Genomic DNA, 22,575 nt, shown 5'->3' on the forward strand with positions numbered 1-22,575 from the left:
AACTACATTGCATCTTGTATAGACTCTAAGCCACGCAACAGCACCCACATTCACGCGATCACGCACAAGCAGAATTGATGACAGTCAGTGGTGATATAAATGCTTCGGTTCCTCTTGTACGTTGTCTGTTGTAACTAAAAAAAAAACATTCACCTCAGTGTTAAATTTGAAGAAGACTGTCCGTTTAAGCTTCGACTCAGGAACACATTATTTTCTAATTCTGGGTCGACCAGTCCCGCTAATCCCTCAACGCCAAATCCTCATAATCCTCAATTCGAAGCCGCAAAACGCATTCGATGAGTAGGCCCTATTGAAGGAAATGTCCACTGACAAGACAACTCACTTCAGATAACCGAATAATTGTTCAAGTTTGTATTGAATGGGCCTCTTCATCTACAAGTCGTCCACGTTATGAATAGTGGAGGCACCTGAAGGTCGATGCAGCCTCGGCAATTTATAGGCGATAGCCTAACCTACGGAACAAGTTTACAGTGAACAGCAGGTGCTGCAGCGCAAGTCTGCAAAGATACAGGTGACAATTGGGTGTAAAAGAGCTTAGCCTATACAGTGTCACACAGGTAGACTAGGCCTATGTTAGAACCTAGCCTATAGGTCAGACACAAAGTTTCAATTTCTGTCAGGGCCCAGGGGTTGAATCTGAATCCTATAAACCCATTTGTGATACAGGCATCTAAATAGGAATGGCACATTCCAGCATTTGTCAAATTTACACCACAGGCTACCTTTCATAATTAAGATATCTAAGTCAGTTACAATTTCAATTATCCGGAGGGATCTGGCATTACTCATTTGTTCAAGTGCTTTCCATCACTGAGATTTATGGACTTTTACCATAGCGTGGGCTAATTGCTTTCTCCCCCTCCTCTTCAGTCTCCCTTTTCATCAGTCTTTCTCTCGGAAAGGAGCAGTCACATCAATCACAATGAAAACAGAACCGTGATTCTAGAAAAGCGGGCAGGTTCTGGTGTTCAGCGGATTTGAAATCAGTAAATAGGACAGCAGAGGACAAACAACTAGCATAAACAAGTTGGGTCTAAAGATTTACAATGTAGTTCGGTCCTGGAGAATTTGACTTAATTGGTGAACGTCGGCGGCTTCTGGCCGAGGCACATGCAATGGGATCCATTATTGTGTAGGCTAGGCTAAACGTCTTTTACTGTACTAGATCAAATATGTGCTTAATTTTCTTCACTACAGTATTGCGTTGAGCTACAGGTTTGGGGGAGCCTTTCAAAAGTGAAAAACACATTCTGTCAGGCAATTAGTTTAAAATGTCATTAGGGCCATTTCTGACATTCTAACAGCAATTAAAAAAAAAAAAAAAAAAAAGATGGCGCTGATACCCTAGTTTTTCTGAGACGTTATTAAAAACATTTGTTTTGAGTAGGCCTACCCCAATAGCACAAATTCAGCGTGGGCAAATTACTCGACTGGGCCTTTTACCTTAAGACGGTCCAAGTTCAGCCAAATATTCAGTTTTACATTCACTTCCTCCAGTCTTTCATTTGTGGAATCGATTAGCTAACGTTTTTCATATCTGTCGCGCTATCTACACGTTAAACTATAATGAATAGATCACTAACAGACAGGCATGTACTACAGACACACACGTATGCCTTAACAGTACAATGGAGCCTAAAGTGATTTGTTTAGACCGTGTTCTGAAGTCCCAAGATTGCGTATTTTCCTCAGGTCTGTGTACCGAGTGTATTATTATTATTTTTTTTTTTTACAATACATGGACTAACATGAATGTGTTATAAACCTACACTACGCCTCTCAAGTTTACATCATTCAGCAGAGGATCCATATTAAACATATCCTCCCAGATGTTTACTTTGGGTAAATTCAACCAAATAAAAAAATACCCTTAAATTTGAACTTTGTTGAACAGATAAACTGAATGCATATTAATGACTGCCTCATGATACAGGCTTAAACAAAGAGCATGCAGTATCATTGAACTATTCCTATAAAACAGAGTTCTTTGTTCTATACAGTTTGACCAAAATAAATACATGCCAAAGAATAAAAATAACATTGATACTGGCAGCTTCATACTCGGAGGTTGAGCAGCTTCAGTTGTTTAATAGTAATATTTCAATTAACAAATAATTGTACAATGAATAATACAGAACATATGTACTACCCTATTATCAATCCCAAATTATGAATATTCTATGTCCATTTCATAAAAACACAAATTAAGTACAGAAAACAAAAAAAACATTATGATAGCTTGTTAAAACTTCATGCAAGAAATATATGAAAAGGTCATCATATATGAAAAGGACAGAATAATTTATATGGCAGACCTGTAGTTGTGGGAAAGTTATATTGATAACAGTGTTTAATGCTGTAATACCACATCTTACTATATGTGGAAAAAGGTGTAGGCTTGATTTATGCTTGGGATCTGAACCCCATGGAACCATGATCCACTGTAGTCTGTAGCTGGGGTGTAGCTTTCATGCATATTACTGAATAACACAGAACATCTCAGTAGACAACATACTGTCTCCACGTACCTATTGCAAGATTGAATTATTTCCTTGAGTGTAAGGAACCTAAACATCAACACACAGCAGTGCCCTACTGTCTCATTCAACTGACCATTTTCACAAGATCATGCAATACATTTGGCCACCATAGATTACACAGTGCTATCTGAAACAAACAAGAAAATCTCAGAATGTGCCAGGACAAAAAGAATGACATTACAGCAACCAAGATTTATTGTACTATTGCTATGTCTGTCAAAGCTGTAGGACACTTGGAGCTTCATTCAGAGTGCTATATCTGCTAGTATAATAGAAGACAAGGCATACTGTGCTTCTGCAGACTACATCTCAGAATAACATTGAAAGAACTTAGAAAGTGTTCAGGCATTTTGCCAAAAAGTGTTTGTAGATCCCTGTATTGAACTCAGTCTGTAGGTGGGCCAGGTGTCGTAGCTGTGATCTCACTGGGTTCAGTGGGTTCAGGATCCGAGCTGAGCCTCTCATACAGAAATCCATACAAACTCACATCTGGCATGGGCCCAGTGCAGTTCTTACAGACCACGTTAAAATACTGCTTCAGTTCTCCAAACAGTTTACCTGAGAAGAAGACAAAGGTAGGTAGATAGACAGACAGACAGACAGACAAATAGAGAGAGAGATGACAGGGGACAAATCTATCAGGGTCAGGAGTTGTAAAGGTATCATGACAGGAAAATGGTGACATGTATTCACGAATCAAAGATCTCATCAACAGCCAGATGTTCAAGAGATTGTTAAGGGTATCCATAGACTGGTCAGTGACATTTATTCATTTGCCAGATGTATCCATCTCATTGAACAGTCCAGGTAAGGTATAACCTTTAGCTGTGCGAGTGATCCTTGAGAAACAAACCCAGGACTTTGTTGTCATTGGAGCATTCTATTCTGCTTGTTTCTTGTCCAACAACAATATAGGACATCTAAAAAGACATAGCTAGCACTTATTCACTTTGGCACTTTGGTGGGGAAAAGGCAAGGTGTCGGCTGCTGAGAAAGCTCCTTTAGGTGAATATAACAAAAATCATTATCACAAAAAATGGCTTTTCACACCAACAATCACAGAATTAAGGTAGAGTATGTCAAAACTTTAACAGCATTTCAACAACAAACCAAAGTTTCTGTATGTAATACCAACCAAATGACACTCAGGAAAGAAGGAAGAAGAATTAGTGTAAAGAGTTCTTACCAACAGTCACGGCTCTGTCCGTGAGGAATGTATGCAGGTCGCTCACATCCCTCATTAGGTCAGCGTCCCCAAATGTGAAGTAGGCCATGTCCCGTCCACTTTCAGCAGCTGCCATGAGCTGCAGCAAAGCTACAGAACACAGAGAACTTGGTCATCAAAACAAACAAGAAAGCTGTTGGGTAGACACAATGACTCTTTCCAAGGATGCCTTCATTAGAGGCTGAGGAAACCAAAGTCGTCAACAGTCATCTCCCCTCAAGGCAAGGCATGCAAGTTATGGCCACCTTCATGCTCAAGGCGAACTTAAAAAAAAGAACTGTGAATAAGTGTCAAGTTCTGAGTGGAAATTGTCACAATATTCTAATCTTGAAACAGAGGTATGAGTATGTCTTCCTATGTCTCGTTGCCCACAGCTAGTGCCTATTTCAGTGGAGATCCCATACTTGGTCATGAGGAACTGAACAGAGAGGCACATGGATTGGTGTTGGGTCTCCTCTCTTTACTGTTCCAAATAATGTCCATCAACACTCATTAGATGAGGCAGATTGGAATGAAATGAAGCAGGCTGATCCACAGCACAATGACAGAAGAATATGAGTTTAGCAGTGTGGCTCTTTCTGTAAATATCACTGCACTGCTGACATATTCACCCACTGTACACATTTGATCTTAGCATATATGTACGATACAAATACATTTGTTCAGTTGGGAACTTGTAACTGGCATCTATGACATGCTGTGTGCTAGATGGTCACGCTGAAGACTACATTAACAGGAGTCGATTCTGATGAATAGTGTCTAGCGTTGAAAGGAAAAACAGGGCACCTTTCTATCTAAACTCAATCTGAAAAGTAAATAGTCCCTGGGTAACCAGGCCTATTAAGGAATTTAGTCTTTGTCACAGAATCAAATGAAAACTCTCCAGAGTTTAAATATTTAAAGGGACTGATGGTGATGACAGACTAATGAATAAGTTGATGAGACAAATGAGTGTTGCCTGCAGCACAAAACTAGCAGGTGCTAAAAATAACTTACATCATTTCACCAAAGGGGAAGTGCTGATTAAAGTGCTGTAATATTTATTGTGTATTTTGTAGCCCTCTTTTCCAATAAATAAATAAATAGACCCCCAAACTCATAAAGATCACTCATAGGGTGGCTCAAGAAATCAGTAACCAGTTTCGTAAATGGAAAAGATTAGTTTATGTCGGCTAATAACAATAAGAAGAAAGTGGAGAAATTGGCTTGAAGTAAATGAAAGGCACAGCAAAGCTCCGAGGAGTCCATCATTCTGATTTGGCTTCCTCTCCAAGCACCTTCACTAGGAGATGACTCCCTTCCTCTCCAAGCACCTTGGCCATTTAAGCCAAAAGGTCTCACAGCTAAGATGTATGTCACAGTTACAGAATCTAATTCCCCCAAAAAATGCATTCATTTTCAAACCTTTGAGTCGTGTATCTCCTCTGAATGCTCCACATCCCCAGTTTCCTGTGGCAACAGCAGAGAGGTATTGGCTGTTCACTCCTGGGCGGACAAATCCACAATATGCCTATGGGATACAACAGACAGGTGGGATTCCCTTAGCTTGGCAGATAATTCACCAAGTAATTCCCTCAATTTTGACTGAAGACTCAAAGCTAATATCTCCAAAAGTATAAAAACTCAGATTGTGCAAAAAGTGCAGGTTCTGTTATGTGGCAGAGGTCTATTCAAGTAATACTGACACTATGTGAGGGCCATGCTCACTGCAGTCACAGGTCAGAAACACATCAATGTACAATTCATCATCAGTGTCTCTAACAGGTGCTGGGTGCATTCAGCTGTTCAAGCAAATAAGCACCTGGACTATTACCGGTCCTTTTCCACAGTGTGGAAGGAACATTCTAAATCGTATTTGTAAATTAAATAAATATCATCAACAATATACACTGACATCCTGTCTGGGGCTGTAACTGATGAATGCAGCGGTCATGAGCAGGACAGACTGTGCATAACCTTATACCACCATCAGGAGAAGTTGAATTTAACATCAGGGATTGTTTTCTGCTATTTAATGCTCAATTCATGCGGTAAATAGAATATGCTGCATTGCGGAAAAATGTCATCAAATTCTCTGATCACAGAAACGCAAAAAACTGAAGGGATTGTGTTATGCTCTGTGTGTTTACAGGGTCCGATTTAAGATGACGATTTAAGACAGACGTCAAAAGCAGTTTTGGAAGATGAACGGCACCCATATTGTTCACGCCAGTGGCCGGGTAACCACCATCATTCACCCACAGAGACCTCCACACCATTAGCCATGGCATGCCATGTTCATAGCCCAAACAGCTACTGGTCCTTCACATGAATCTGAAGATGGTGGAAACTGCACACTAGTTGGCTATGAAAACATACCTCAAAAAAGTGGTACATCCCTGCATACTGTTGCGTTCATTTCCTCCGTGCAGTTCAAAAGTTATGAGTGCAAACACATCTTGACAAGAACAGTTAAAAGACACATTTATTTGAAAAGCTTTTACCATACGTTTCATAGACACCAATAGACTGGACACTAATAGACTGGACACTAGCGGGCTGAATGAGGGATATGGCGGTCCACACTCTCAGAGCTGCTGCATGCTTCTTCTAACACACATTGCTTTGCTTACCTTGTTGAGCTCTCTGATCATCTTGTCAGGGTGGAACTGCTCTAGAAAGTGCCTGTACTTCAATGCGTCCAGAGCCACTATCTCAGTGCATCTCCTCTGCCAGTCATCTCTAAGTGAGATGAAGGAGGTGACATGAGAAGACGGCAAAAATGAATGAGAGGAAAATGAGGGAGAGGAAAATGAAAAAATGTATTAGCTCTTTACAATCTCAGAAACATGCAGACAGACAGCTGGGACAGATTACAGGAAGAGGAACTACCAAGCCATTTTAGGGGCCCTGAACCTTTGTGCATGTTTTGACCCAATAGTAGGACCCCTTTCAGTGATAATTTGGGAGAGAAATAAGTGCTTACTCTGGGGTAGATACTTTAGTGCGGCCCTGAAATCGCTATGTGAAGCCAGCAGTTCAGGTTAAACACGACATGAGTGGAAAACAACAAACGCCATTTTTAAAATCAGCAAGAATATTTTTTAAACTGTGAATACAGCAAAGGGAACTAGAAAATGCATTTCCTGAAGGAAATACCAGTGCATGAAATGCAAAAGTTAAGAAAGGAAGAAGAAAAGAAAGAAGAGTGAAAGAAGGAAATAAGAAAGGAAAGAAGAGTGGAAGAAGGAAAGACGAAAGGAAAGAAGAGTGAAGAAAGGAAAGAAGAGTGGAAGAAGGAAAGAAGAAAGGAAAGAAGAGTGAAAGAAGAAAAGAAAGAAGAGTGAAAAAGGAAAGAAGAGTGGAAGAAGGAAAGAAGAAAAGACAGAAGAGTGAAATAATGAAAGAAGAAAGGAAAGAAGAGTGAAGGAAGGAAAGAAGAGTGGAAGAAGGAAAGAAGAAAAGAAAGAAGAGTGAAAGAAGGAAAGAAGAAAGGAAAGAAGAGTGAAAGAAGAGTGTAAGAAAGGAGAGAAGAGTGGAAGAAGGAAAGAAGAAAAGAAAGAAGAGTGAAAGAAGGAAAGAAGAAAGGAAAGAAGAGAGGAAGAAATAAAGAAGAGTGGAAGAAGGAAAGAAGAAAGGAAATAAGGAGAGAAGAGTGGAAGAAAGAAGAGTGGAAGAAAGGAAAGAAGGGTGAAGAAATGAAAGAAGAGTGGAAGGAGGAAAGAAGAAAGGAAAGAAGAGAGGAAGAAATAAAGAAGAGTGGAAGAAGGAAAGAAGAAAGGAAATAAGGAGAGAAGAGTGGAAGAAAGAAGAGTGGAAGAAAGGAAAGAAGGGTGAAGAAATGAAAGAAGAGTGGAAGGAGGAAAGAAGAAAGGACAAAAGAGTGGACGAAGGAAAGAAGAAAAGAGAGAAGAGTGGAAGAAGGAAAGAAGAAAAGAAAAAAAGTGAAAGGAAAGAAGAAAGGAAAGAAGAGTGAAAGAAGAGTGGAAGAAGGAAAGAAGAAAGGAAAGAAGAGTGGAAGAAGGAAAGAAAAGTGGAAGAAGGAAAGAAGAGTGAAAGAAGAGTGGAAGAAGGAAAGAAGAAAGGAAAGAAGAGTGGAAGAAGGAAAGAAAAGTGGAAGAAGGAAAGAAGAAAGGAAAGAAGAGAGGAAGAAATAAAAAAGAGTGGAAGAAGGAAAGAAGAAAGGAAAGAAGAAGGAGAGAAGAGTGGAAGAAAGAAAGTAGAAAGGAAAGAAGGAGAGAAGAGTGGAAGAAAGAAAGTGGAAAGGAGAGTGGCTCTGGATAAAGACAGTAAAGAGAGAGTGAAGAGGGAACATATTGAAAGAAGGAGAGAAAAAAGAGTTAAGCAGAGAGATGGAGTGCGAGAGAGAGTAGAGGGATAGAGAAAAAGAATGAAAAAAAGTAGAGAATGGAACGTGTCTCTTAAAATTCCTAGTTATAGAGTTGAATGGAGAGGGACAGAGAGAAGAGGAGCCTTGGAACATTGGCGCAGGTGTCAGTGAAGCACAGGTGCAAGCCAGTTTAATGACCCTATTATGATGTCATAATGGCCCAATGTAAGTCAATTGGAACATTTGTATTAATTTTTCTTTAATATCTTAAAAAGTATAAAGTTCAGAAAAATGAAAAATACATAGCATAAGTGTCGTTTACAAGACCTAAGCGACAAAGTTTGAATGAAGCTTCTACGTTAAGTGGTTCGAGCTGAACTAGAAAATGCATTTCCTGAAGGAAATACCAGTGCATGTAATGCAAAAGTTAAGAAAGGAATAAGAAAAGAAAGAAGCGTGAAAGAAGGAAAGAAGAAAGGAAAGAAGAGTGGAAGAAGGAAAGAAGAAAGGAAAGAAGGAAAGAAGAAAGGAAAGAAGAGTAAAAGAAGGAAAGAAGAATGGAAGAAGGAAAGAGTGGAAGAAGGAAAGAACAAAGGAAAGAAGAGTGAAGAAAGGCAAGAAGAGTGGAAGAAGGAAAAAAGAAAGGCAAGAAGAGTGGAAGAAGGAAAGAAGAGTGAACAAGAGTGGCTCTGGATAAAGAGATAAAGAGAGAGTGAAAATATTGAAAAAAGGAGATCAAAATGGAGTGAAGAAGAGAGATTGAGTGTGAGAGAAAGTAGACTGAGAGGGATAGAGAGAAAGATGGAGAGATTTGGCGCAGGTGTCAGTGAAGCACAGGTGCAAGCCAGTTTAATGACCCTATTATGATGTCATAATGGCCCAATGTAAGTCAATGGGAAAATTTAGATTCGTTTTTCTTTAATATCTTAAAAAGTATAAAGTTTAGAAAAGTGAAAAATACATAGCATAAGTGTCCTTTACAAGACCTACCCGACAAAGTTTGAATGAAGTTTCTAAGTTAAGCGGTTCGAGCTGAATTAATCGCAGAAAAAGGTAAAAAGAACTAGAAAATGCATTTCCTGAAGGAAATACCAGTGCATGAAATGCAAAAGTTAAGAAAGGAAGAAGAAAAGAAAGAAGAGTGAAAGAAGGAAAGAAGAAAGGAAAGAAGAGTGAAAGAAGGAAAGAAGAGTGGAAGATGGAAAGAAGAGTGGAAGAAGGAAAGAAGAAAAGAAAGAAGAGTGAAGAAAGGGAAGAAGAGTGAAAGAAGGAAAGAATAGTTGAAGAAGGAAAGAAGAAAAGAAAGAAGCGTGAAAGAAGGAAAGAAGAAAGGAAAGAAGAAAGGAGAGTGAAGAAAGGAAAGAAAAGTGAAAGAATGAAAGAAGAGTGGAAGAAGAAGGGAAAGAAGAGTGGAAGAAGGAAAGAAGAGTGAACAAGAGTGGCTCTGGATAAAGAGAAAAAGAGAGTGAAAATATTGAAAAAAGGAGATAAAAATGGAGTGAAGAAGAGAGATTGAGTGTGAGAGAAAGTAGACTGAGAGGGATAGAGAGAAAGATGGAGAGATGGAGAGATGGAGAGAAAAGAAAGTAGAGAATGGAAGGTGTCTTAATGTTCCTAGTTACAGTTAAATTGAGAGGGACAGAGAAGAGGTGCCTTGGATTTGGCGCAGGTGTCAGTGAAGCACAGGTGCAAGCCAGTTTAAAGACCCTATTATGATGTCATAATGGCCCAATGTAAGTCAATGGGAAAATTTTGATTCGTTTTTATTTAATATCTTAAAAAGTATAAAGTTTAGAAAAGTGAAAAATACATAGCATAAGTGTCCTTTACAAGACCTACGCGACAAAGTTTGAATGAAGTTTCTACGTAAAGAGTGGAAGATGGAAAGAAGAGTGGAAGAAGTAAAGAAGAAAAGAAAGAAGAGTGGAGAAAGGGAAGAAGAGTGAAGAAAGGAAAGAAGAGTGAAAGAAGGAAAGAATAGTTGAAGAAGGAAAGAAGAAAAGAAATGGGAGAATTTTGATTCGTTTTTATTTAAAATCTTAAAAAGTATAAAGTTTAGAAAAGTGAAAAATACATAGCATAAGTGTCCTTTACAAGACCTACGCGACAAAGTTTGAATGAAGTTTCTACGTTAAGCGGTTCGGGCTGAATTAATCGCAGAAAAAGGTAAAAAGAATAAGAAGAAGAAGAAGCCTAGGAATAACAATACAGGGCATTTCATGCACTGTAACTAGAAAATGCATTTCCTGAAGGAAATACCAGTGCATGAAATGCAAAAGTTAAGAAAGGAAGAAGAAAAGAAAGAAGAGTGAAAGAAGGAAAGAAGAGTGGAAGATGGAAAGAAGAGTGGAAGAAGGAAAGAAGAAAAGAAAGAAGAGTGAAGAAAGGGAAGAAGAGTGAAGAAAGGAAAGAAGGAAAGAATAGTTGAAGAATGAAAGAAGAAAAGAAAGAAGCGTGAAAGAAGGAAAGAAGAAAGGAAAGAAGAGTGAAAGAAGAAAGGAGAGTGAAGAAAGGAAAGAAAAGTGAAAGAAGGAAAGAAGAGTGGAAGAAGGAAAGAAGAGTGAACAAGAGTGGCTTTGGATAAAGAGAAAAAGAGAGTGAAAATATTGAAAAAAGGAGATAAAAATGGAGTGAAGAAGAGAGATTGAGTGTGAGAGAAAGTAGACTGAGAGGGATAGAGAGAAAGATGGAGAGATGGAGAGAAAAAAAAGTAGAGAATGGAAGGTGTCTTAATGTTCCTAGTTACAGTTAAATTGAGAGGGACAGAGAAGAGGTTCCTTTGATTTGGCGCAGGTGTCAGTGAAGCACAGGTGCAAGCCAGTTTAAAGACCCTATTATGATGTCATAATGGCCCAATGTAAGTCAATGGGAAAATTGATATTCGTTTTTCTTCAATATCTTAAAAAGTATAAAGTTTAGAAAAGTGAAAAATACATAGCATAAGTGTCCTTTACAAGACCTAGGCGACAAAGTTTGAACGAAGTTTCTAAGTTAAGCGGTTCGAGCTGAATTAATCGCAGAAAAAGGTAAGAAGAAGAAGAAGAAGGAGAAGAAGAAAATGCCTAGGAATAACATTACAGGGCATTTCATGCACTGTAATAAGAAGCCTAGGAATAACAATACAGGGCATTTCATGCACTGTAATTATGGTTTACTGAGTTAGCTTGTTCAGGTTACCATCATTGAATGCAGATCAGCATTAATGAATCAACAGTGGTGCCGTATGTTTACACATACAAGGAATATAGTTCCGGCCATTGGTGACTCTCAAAGCAACACAGACAATATACTTTACTTTCCCAACTATTAACCATGGCTTATACACTGACTTTGCAAAATTACTTAGATGCATTCTATACTGGTATTTTGCCACCTGGTAGTTAGTAACACGCACAGCAGGGACGTGCACAGGAATTTTGATGGGCAGAACTGCCCTGGAAAAAAGGGACAACACATCATTTTTTGTCACAGCCGCTGCCACGCCCCGTCATCTGATCGCAAATTTTGCCAATATCATTTTAAACTCTCATTAACCGCCGCTGCCACGCCCCCGTCTTCTGATGGCAAATTTTGCCAATAACATTTTAAACTCTTACTTACCGCCGCTGCCACGCCCCCATCATCTGATCGCAAATTTTGCAAATATCATTTTAAACTCTCAATAACCATTGCCGCCACACCCCTGTCACCTGATCGCAAATACTGTATACTGTATATATTTCCTTCGGAGGGGCACCTTCAGTTGAGGAGGGCAAATGGGCAGTTGCCTGAGCCACCTTAGCCCACTCCTGTGCACGTCCCTGACGCACAGTTACTCTGCCAGATAAAGAGTGAATGGGTATCTCACTCTCTCTCCTCCACTTTCACATACGAAAAACAACATTGTGTTGATAAAGCATTTTAATTGAATTTAAACACAGTCACATTTAGTCTTCCATAATGACAAAGTAAAATGTGCCATGTATTCCTACAAGACCCAAATGTTCACCACTATGTATTAGATTGTAAGCCTACCTTGGTGTCTCATCTTTGTGACTCTCTTTCCATTTGTAGCTCTCAGCATAGCCAGAGTACTTACTGTACTGTTCTGTACCTGTAAAACATAATAAAACTATGGAGTATTAAGATTTTCATTTCTGACACACAGCTACAAATTAACACAAATATCAAGGTTGTTTATTTCAAACAAACAAAAAAAGAAGGTATGGACATCTCTCAGTCAGACCAGCAGTGGGACAGCATAAACACTCCTCCCTTTATTAGCTGTTACAGTCACATGCTAAAGACCTCATCATTACTCTGGCATTGAGGGAGGACATTGACCAGGCGGCAGAAAGTCCACTGCACACATAACTCCACCCAGGTAATACATAAAGGTAGAATTCCTTGTTTTTGGAGGCACGCCCTGCCATTTGTAAGTAGGCAGTAGACCATATGGAATTCCATCTAAGGAGATAATGTCTCATATCTGTTCCATTGTTGAGGGGTCGTGTCTGACACAAATCCAGAACCTAGACCAAGTGCATCCCAATAAGTACAATGATTGGTGTACAACTTTTCTAAGTGGCTTCATCAAATCAAATCAAACTTTATTTATACGGCGCATTTCAAACCAGGGGGTAACACAATGCGTGTGGGGGGGGGGGGGGGGGGGGTTATATATACTTATATACTTTTTGAATGGTTGTAATTTAATAAGTAATTTCACATGGAAATCAGGCTTTAAAACCATAAACCCGATTGAAATTGATGTCATGCAGAAATATACTGTAGAAGAACATAGCTTTTAGAAAAACATGGTTAGCATTTGTTCCCCCAAGCGGAAGTGGGCTCTGGCTCATGCACTCTTTGGCTTACTGTAGCTTTACGAATAACTGAATAACTCTTCATGGCCACTGTTGAATATTCTAACATCAAAAATGGTTACTCTGCACACCACTATGGGTATATTTATGGTCTACAATTGCAAGCAGGCCAGTCAAGCACCTGCACTATCTGAGCACAAACCCTATTATAATATGTGCAGAATGGTGTCTTCTGCTTTACTCCCACCTCCTGTGTGGTGCATTTGTGTCCCCTTCCCCCAGCGGTCCTCTAATTTAGCTTTATTTAGCATATTAGCCCTTACTCTGAAGAAAGAGGTCACCCACATAGCAGCTGATTCCACGACTAATAAACCCGCAGGACGAGCAGCAAGAGAATTTAAAGTCTGTCCGTAGACACACCTTCCATGGGGAGGTTTACCTGTACGATGTACATGCTAATGTCGATGTACAATATAAGGTGTGTCACGACCCATCCCCACTGATATACCAAAGATAACTGTGGGAGTGGACATTAAACATCATTTTACGCTGATTTGATTCACGTTCAGATTTATGAAGAGACTGGGCGTACATTATGTTTGATAACTCCATTCACAATTTGTGTGTACAAATGGTCCAACAGAAAGTTGTATGCAAAGATTGATACATCAGTCTTTTAAAAATCTGTCTAACCTCAGCTTAACTGAAGGTGCAGGTAATAGATAGTTAGTCGCCTAGTATGAAGCCTGAAGTACCAACAGCACAGCCATCGTGCATGGTTTGAAATGCCATTACTAGCAGCAACATGAGCACTCTTATAGACCACTCAACAATCCAACATGCCATTATGGTCAGCTTTGGAAACTGAACTGAACCAATCAGTTAAAGGCATTTGAAGGCAGTTAAAGCCAAATACAAGTTACTATGGCAATCAACCTTTGCAAAGGGAAAGAAAAGATCAGCTGTTCTAAGACAGTAAATAAAGTATGACATCAAACACATTTTGAGATAAACAAGCTAACCACTTAGCCTAATGAATCTCTGAGAGGGGCATGTCTCCATTAATCTCTTCTAACACAAGAGATTGATAGGGGTTTGAAGACTGAGGTAATGATAGCATCCCAACACTGAAAGACACATCAACTGGTTTTATATATTCAAGATCTCCGTGGCTTAGGCTAGTTCGCCCTATAGCGGCCAAACAAACTGTTAGTGTCCTGTCACACTGGTGACACCAGTCAATTTATCATTTTCATTTATAGCCATAGAAGAGCATCGTAAAAAGGAAATGGGACATAACTCCCTCAAGAGCCCGAAGCATGGCTTTGATCCACAAACCAATATGCTGAAGTGTTATGACCACACAGCCCACTTACTAAGCATTCTGGATCTGAAATATCAGCAAAACGCTCCTTTATTCAGCGTAATCAAATCTGGGTTTGAGACTGTCTCCACAAAGGCAGTCCAGCATGGAGCAATCACAAGATTAAATCCAGCACTCTGTGCCTGACCTGGAGTGCTCGCCCTGCCAACTCCACTCCTACCAGCGGCGTGATGTTCAACGGGGGATAGAGGGTGCCAATCGACTCAAATTGGGGATGACAAAATGAATATTTCGTTAAATCTGACAGACTAACTGTCCATTATTGGAGCGACCTCTCAAGTAGTCATTTAATGTTGCAATCTAGTTCTGGGGAATGAGAGAGAGAAGTGCTGTAGGCAGGGTCTCGGTGCAGAGGGGATGAGAACCTGTAGTGGGCCCTTATACAGCCTTCTTCTCAAGGTTGCCACTAGAACACATGTCTCAGGGGGTTATGGCAGGGGGAAATCTAATCACTGGCAACGAAGTGCTGCAAAATTAAGTAGGGATGGGCATTTCAAGCTTAAATACTTCACCCCCTCCCCGCAGGTGGAAAACCATTTATTGAGGGTTTATTAAGTGTTGGAATGGATGCTAAAGGTCTAAATTGAATTGTTAATCGATCCCCTGACGATAATCTTCTGACACGCTTGCAGTGGGAATCGCAACCATTGGATTTACCCGTTAGAGAAGAGCAAGGGGTAGGGGGGACTTGATTCGCTACTTTGATATCAGAGTAAGCCCTTGCTTCAATTTGTACCCATTATTTATCACAGGATCGTTAATGTCTATATGAATCCATTTAACATCACTTGCAAGTGGTTGTGATCACTTTGAACCAGAGATACTCACAAGTCTAGTCTGAAGTCTTTGAGCTCAAGTCTCAAGTTTTTTGTCCCAAGTCCAAGTCAAGACTCTTAGGGCCTGATTTACTAACAGGATTGCGCCCATTTCTGGCGTAAAATAGCGGTCGTAAACATAAAACGGTATTTACTAAGGGGCCGCAGCGCATATTAACGCCTGTGGGTGTGAACAGGGTTGGGCACGGAAACGTGGGTGGAAACCTGGGTGGAACGTGGGCATGGAGCGCAATTTAATGGGAGGAGAGAAGGTAAGTGCGCCTAATGATGTATTGCGTGGTATTTACTAAAACTGCCTGTCGAGCGCACGTCTCAATTTGCGGGATAATTCTCCGCCTCCTAAAAGCACGTCTTAACCAGGAAGCGCATTTTCCATTGAGTCTGAAAACGTTGATATTGCACCAGTTATAAGAGCAAGGCGAAGATATATACAGAGACAGCGCACAGAAATATTTTTTTCAACTGGTATAACACTTTTTCAGTTAAGCGATCCACAAATCATTAGACGGCACAGGCTAACCAGCCACGCAATACTTCTGAACCAGATCAGAGACATCGAAGCCTCCAACCGGAGATCACATTCCATTCCATCAGTTGTTAAACTCAGGACAACATTACAAATTTTGGCATCGGATCATTTCAAACAGTTATAGCATCAGCAGTTGTCATATCTCAGCCTTCACTCAGCCAAATATTCACCCAGGTACTCGACGCATTACTACGGTGCGCTGGTCAATACATTTCCCCACTGCCATAGCATAAATTAGAGACATCAAACAGGACTTTTTTTGAAATCGCAAACTTTCCGAACGTAATTGGAACCATTGCTTGCACCCACATGCAAACAGTCCCACCTTCAATCCACTAAATAATGATTGCCCAGGATCTGGCTTGATAAATATCACAGAAAATGCGGGCATTAATGTGCGCCTGGCAAAGGCGCAGATCAAGCTGCATTCGCAAATCAATGTTAGTAAATCAGGTCCTTTAAAGGGTGGAGTAAGCAAACAGTGCCCAGCGCAGATGTGGTTTGATAAATACCAGGGAAAATGCGCAAAAACATTGTGCGTTAATTTGCGAACGCAGATTAAGCAGCGCTCGCATTTTAGTAAATCAGGCCCTTAGTTGTAATGAGTGTTCAATCATCTGCTGTATGCCATCCAGTATGATAAGAAGAACAGCACAGGAATTCACAGATTGATAAGTTGGTTGGTACATGACTCCTTAAACAGGCTATTGCAATGCAATACAAAAAAAAAAACCTGTAAAAACCTTATGAGCCACCAAGCAAGAGTGAAGAAATGTGAAATGTCTATGATCATCACGACCACCACTGGATAAGATTAGTTGGTTCTCAAATGATTTATCAGAATTTAATAAACATGGCACAAGGTCTTGCATTTTGGTGGCATTGACATATTCATTGAGGTGATCATTTGCTTTTGAGACATAAACTAGGCATTTTAGAGAGTTACGGTCTTGCAGATAATCTATTGTGTGTTGTACCGTTTGTGCACTTACTAACTTAATGTTTAGGATGATTTGAGAGATGTACCAAGGCTACTGAGAAAAACTGTAAAGAAAAAAGGACTCACTTGCCTGTTTCTGAACAAATGTGGCAAGCAAAGTTATAGAGACAGTAGCAAGCTAAAGTTACATAGCTGATGCTGAGCTAAACGTGTTTGCTAACCATCTATAGGTGCCAACATAAACCTTTACATTTCCAAGTGACTGACCTATCTGGATGTGTTTTCATTTGCTTGATCAAGTTTGATTTGCGATCCAGCATGCTTTATGTTGATAACGCATTGATCAAGAGTATGTGTCTCAAGTCACTGTTCTCAAGTCACTTATGTGCGACTTGTCTCCAAGTCCCAGACTCAAGTCCCCATCTCTGCTTTGAACCCTAGACTGCCTTTTATTGGTGAGATGATTTTGAGAAATGAAATGCTGCTTCCAGCTATGCAGTAAATGGTGTTCCTGGTTGTTACATTGTCTAGTTGCTAGCAAAGAAAACTTTAAAATAACCTTAAATGGCATGAAATATCATATCATATTCATATGAACGCACACTAGCAGCTGCTAACTAAGATGATGGTTCCCTAAGCTAGGATAGTTAATGAGACCTTGCATGTTTCAGACCTCTTCAGGAGGTTCTTGTAACTTGAAGTCAGCAAGTAATGGGTTTCTACGTAACACCTGAAACTTTAAAGTTCTATTTGCGTGAAGAACTATTTTTGTCTTAGTGGAAATCACGAAACGGTAACAAAAAAACTAGAAAATGCATTTCCTGAAGGAAATACCAGTGCATGAAATGCAAAGGTTAAGAAAGGAAGAAGAAAAGAAAGAAGAGTGAAAGAAGGAAAGAAGAAAGGAAAGAAGAGTGTAAGAAGGAAAGAAGAGTGAAGAAAGGAAAGAAAAGTGGAAGAAGGAAAGAAGAGTGGATGAAGGAAAAAAGAAAGGCAAGAAGAGTGGAAGAAGGAAAGACAAAAGGAAAGAAGAGTGAAGAAAGGAGAGAAGAGTGGAAGAGGGAAAGAAGAAAGGAAAGAAGAGTGAAAGAAGGAAAGAAGAAAAGAAAGAAGAGTGAAGAAAGGAAAGAAGAGTGGAAGAAGGAAAGAAGAAAAGAAAGAAGAGTGAAATAATGAAAGAAGAAAGGAAAGAAGAGTGAAGGAAGGAAAGAAGAGTGGAAGAAGGAAATAAGGAAAGAAAGAAGAGTGAAAGAAGGAAAGAAGAAAGGAAAGAAGAGTGTAAGAAGGAAAGAAGAGTGAAGAAAGGAAAGAAAAGTGGAAGAAGGAAAGAAGAGTGGATGAAGGAAAAAGGAAAGGCAAGAAGAGTGGAAGAAGGAAAGAAAAATGGAAGAAGAAAATAAGAAAGGAAAGAAGAGTGGAAGAAGGAAAGAAGAGTGAACAAGAGTGGCTCTGGATGAAGAGATAAAGAGAGAGTGAAAATATTGAAAAAAGGAGATAAAAATGGAGTGAAGAAGAGAGATTGAGTGTGAGAGAAAGTTGACAGAGAGAAAGATGGAGAGATGGAGAGAAAAAAAATAGAGAATGGATGGTGTCTTAATGTTCCTAGTTACAGTTAAATTGAGAGGGACAGAGAGAGAAGAGGTTCTTTGGATTTGGCACAGGTGTCAGTGAAGCATACTAAGGCAGAAGGCAGTAACTTCTATGTTGAAGCTCAGTGGTATGATAACAATGGAATAATGACCCTATTAATTAATCAGTAGTAATACTATTTCATTTATCACAATTACCAATACAATTATCACACACACACACACACACACACACACACCATTGAATTATCACATTAAGCACATAAAACAATGAACTTGAATTGTCACATGAAACACATAAAACATCTATGTCAGTCCATTGGGGTGTGTGTGTGTGTGTGAGAGAGAGAGAGAGAGAGAGAGAGAGAGAACGATAGAGAATGAGGCCCATTTTCCCCCTCCACATGCCCCCGCTCGCCAAGCGAAGTTACCCGATTTAGATGCACCTTTTTCGGACTAGCCACAGGCACTGGGTGGGGGAATAGCCCGATAGCTTAGCATATCTGCCATGCAATTCTAATGGTAATGCTACCTAGCTTGGTATGCTAACTGTCGGTAGCCTATACATCGTGAAATCAACCAAAATACTGATGTCACTGGCTTTAATTTGATAATGGCATGTTAGTAGTACATTAAATATCAGTACATTTGTTTAATTACTGCTGATATTTTACAAATACGTCAAAAACTCATTTTTGACCAAACTTGAAGTTACGGTCTTTTGCCTTAGCACGGCAGAGTAAAGCACAGGTGCAAGCCAGTTTAAAGACCCTATTATGATGTCATAATGGCCCAATGTAAGTCAATGGGAGAAATTTATATTCGTTTTTCTTTAATATCTTAAAAAGTATAAAGTTTAGAAAAGTGAAAAATACATAGCATAAGTGTCGTTTACAAGACCTACGCGACAAAGTTTGAATGAAGTTTCTACGTTAAGTGGTTCGGGCTGAATTAATCGCAGAAAAAGGTAACAAGAATAAGAAGAAGAAGAAGAAGAAGAAGAAGAAGAAGCCTAGGAATAACAATACAGGGCATTTCATGCACTGTAATAACAATACAGGGCATTTCATGCACTGTAATAAAAAGAGGTATTTTGGAGGAATGTTTTCTATTGCTTTCGCAAGTAACTGTATAAGAAGCGGTCTGGGTCCTGTTTGTCCCGTTGAGATTTATTTTCGTTAATGTCTATACATTATCCCTTACTTAGCAGATAGAAGGATAGCAACGGGCTATTTAGACATATAATGGGTCCAAATTCTATATGAAAACGACATGCATTTTACTGAACAGAATCAAATGTGGGGTCTCCCAAGCAGTTATTTAACTACCACAGGCATTATTTTCCAAAACCCCATTAATTCTCTCTAATGCTAATCAGCCACAATGACAATGGCCAGTCAGACACTTTATGAAGGCAGTACTAAGGGGTGAAATCAACGACAGAAGGATGGCTAAGAAGGATGGCTTAGAAGTAGTGCTGTCAAACGATTAAAATATTGAATCGCGATTAATCGCATTTTTGTCATAGTTAACTCAAAATGAATCGTGATTAATCGCAAATTAATTAATCGCACATTCTAAATGTCTCTACAATTATTTTTTTTCCATCATTTTTATTTTATTTTAATGCTCTTATCAACATGGAAGGTGGATTGGCTTGCTTTATGCAATGTTTTATTTGATTGAAAAACAAAATTGCCAAACAGGGCGGTACAAAGTAAAATTATAAAGTGCACATTTCAGATAAACAAGGACTCAGCCTATAGTGCAGTTAAACCATGGCTTAATATTTAATTTTTTTCAAGTTTGCTGTGAATATAGAAGTCAGGCCTCTTATTTCAAAAACAATGAACTGTAACAGTTAGGTAACCAATAAAAGGTAAGCCTACTACTTCTGTGCTTTCAGCCAGCTGCCTGTTGACATTTTCAGACAACAGTGAAGCTCGCTTCTTTTGCACAACACAACTTTTAAAGGTAAACTTTCTACTCAGAAGCTTTTTATCATCCATTTCGCCGTAACGTTAGCCTACTACACAGTTTGGGAGGGCAAAGCGTTAATCGCGCGATAAAAAAAATGTCACTGACTTATACACTGAAGATATATATGAACAACTTTATGCAATCCTGTAGCATTGGAATGAATTAAGGAGAGGTGATCACAAACATGTTAGTACATGTATGCACCAGCAAAAAAGCCTTTTTAAAGGAAGCTGTGACACCAAAACACAAGCTGCTGATGTCAATCTATTGTGTGATGTATTTCATTCGTTCCAAGTTGAAAGAGAAAGGGAGGTGTGTGTTCATTTACACACACAAAAGCATACAACATCACTGCCCAGGCTCCAGTTTTAGTGAACAGTTTAATTCCCATCCGTTCTATAGTCCATTACGAGGTCAAAGTCCTAAGCGAACTATCGCAGCTCCAATATCCATAACTACAATATATAAATATTCTAATTTGATTTATTGTTGCAGTATATAGTGAAAATAACTGCACCTCTAAGGCACACACCACAAACTCATCTAAACTAATAGCAAATGACCTCAGGTGCAGGGGTGCATTTACCTCAATGTTTTAGAATCAGTCAGTCATGTACTATTCATTCTTGTGATGTGTTCAGAAAATTAAGGCTGAGAAGCGAAGGAAAGCTATTAAAGTAGCAGAGAGTGGATGAAACAGTATGATCTATTTTCCTGTACCATTTCCAGACAAGACAGTCTATGGCCCATGTAATTGTCTATGTAATTTTGAGAAATGGATATTTTACCGAAGTGCTTTCGTTAAACGCAGACACATATAAGAGAAACTCTTGCTGTCAAAGTTGTGTTGTTATGAAGAAACACAGGAAGGAAGAATGAACTTGTGAGTAATGAATGACACAAGCCAATACAAGATGTTGTGGGCCCCATCCTCCACCCTCTCTGTTTCAGCAGGTGCCTAGGAGGGAAGGAGTGGGTGAGAAGACGGATGAGTGAGAGACGGCAGGAGGGAAGTGTGTATGAAGCTGGGGAGTGATGAAGGAGGGGAGAGGGAGGGGAGAAAATAGAGGGTCACTTTCACCAAGGTAGGACCAGGCACTGAGTCGGAGGGTGAAGAATAAGGCAATTCAGTTGGGCAGGAATGAGGAAAATCTTGGCAGCCTAGTGTAAATCAATGTAATGGATTAACCTTTAAATTGGTAGTGGGAGAGAGGGAGAGAGAGAGAGAGAGAGATAGGCAGAGAGCGAGAGAGAGGGGGGGAGAGAGAATATGTGAGTCCGTGTAGCTGTGTATAAAAACTGCATAGATAAATGAAATACAATATAATCAAGGAAAGGTCCCTAATATGGCTGGAGTGCAGTTCCAAGTAGACGACTGTACTGTAAGAGGCAGAGCACAATCACACTGGAAGAGGACACTGGAATCCATTCATGAGCACATGCAATGCAAGCTTCAACCTGAAGACCTGAGGTGCATTCTCTTCACTTCATCCTAAACAAATGGAGCACTGAGCTGTAAAACCTGTCAGGTACCAGTGTGGCACATGGATAAGCCTTATAAGACAACCATCAAGGACAACTTCCACTAAAGTGTGTGTGTGTGTGTGTGTGTGTGTGTGTGTGTGTGTGTGTGTGTGTGTGTGTGTGTGTGTCTGTTCATTCACATCTGATCAGTATTTGTAGCACACTTCATGAAGTCCATGGTTTCCTGAATAAATGTTCCGTCAATGACTTTCTGCTAAACTCTGCCCTAAATTAATGACTGCCCGTGCCAAGATCAGCACTTGATGCCATCCACATAGCAAACCAGTGTGGGGCACCTCCACTAGTGTGCGGTCGGTGTGTTTGTGAATGCTAACCTGTGATGATGAGGCACTCGTTGTGTTCCAGGGCTTCAGTGAAGAGGCGAGATGCAATCAGCTCCGGGTTGATGATGAAGCGGATCTCCTCCTGCACTAAGCCCGCCCCAGTCACCCCTCCTCCAACCATTCGGTTGGCAAAGTCCACCTAGAGCAAGAGACACCAGTGGGACACATCAGACTTCTCCAGAACACCAAAAGCACTTCTACGCACACCTAAATACTCAAATCAAGTTTCAGAGCTGGGACCTAGCGCTGGCAATGTACCATACATTTGATGATGACTGCAGAGTGCTAGCAATGCTAGGAGCATGAGGTTTCTCATACTGTGACTGGGTTTAAAAACTCAGCTACATGCTAGTGTTCCTACAGGGACCAAGTGGAGTGTTAGACACATGAAAATAGTGAAAAGGTTCTGAAATGCTGTACCACTGCTTTTACAGTTACAACTATAAACAGACCCATATGAGGCTTTTACAGTAACAGCTCTACTCTGATAACCAGCCCCATATGAGGCTTTTCATTAGTGGTGGTTGACCACTGGGGTCATCTTGAATA

General features: G+C 39.9%; 1 protein-coding gene across 2 annotated transcripts in view; it reads right to left on the reverse strand.

Moving 5' to 3' along the window:
• Positions 1-2,111: 2,111 nt before the first annotated feature.
• The window catches only part of parga (poly (ADP-ribose) glycohydrolase a), a 49,700-nt gene continuing 29,236 nt past the window's right edge, over positions 2,112-22,575 (reverse strand). For both annotated transcript variants that reach the window (XM_080849278.1, XM_080849277.1), the window contains 6 exons: positions 22,018-22,165; positions 12,110-12,188; positions 6,399-6,507; positions 5,191-5,296; positions 3,748-3,876; positions 2,112-3,119 (listed from right to left, as the gene is read on the reverse strand). In XM_080849278.1, the coding sequence (XP_080705404.1) occupies positions 2,947-3,119; positions 3,748-3,876; positions 5,191-5,296; positions 6,399-6,507; positions 12,110-12,188; positions 22,018-22,165 (744 nt within the window). In that variant the 3' untranslated portion in view covers positions 2,112-2,946. The remainder of the gene's footprint in view (positions 3,120-3,747; positions 3,877-5,190; positions 5,297-6,398; positions 6,508-12,109; positions 12,189-22,017; positions 22,166-22,575) is intronic.

This window comes from Sprattus sprattus, assembly GCF_963457725.1.
Source record: "Sprattus sprattus genome assembly, chromosome: 12".
Taxonomy (NCBI): Eukaryota; Metazoa; Chordata; class Actinopteri; order Clupeiformes; family Clupeidae; genus Sprattus; species Sprattus sprattus.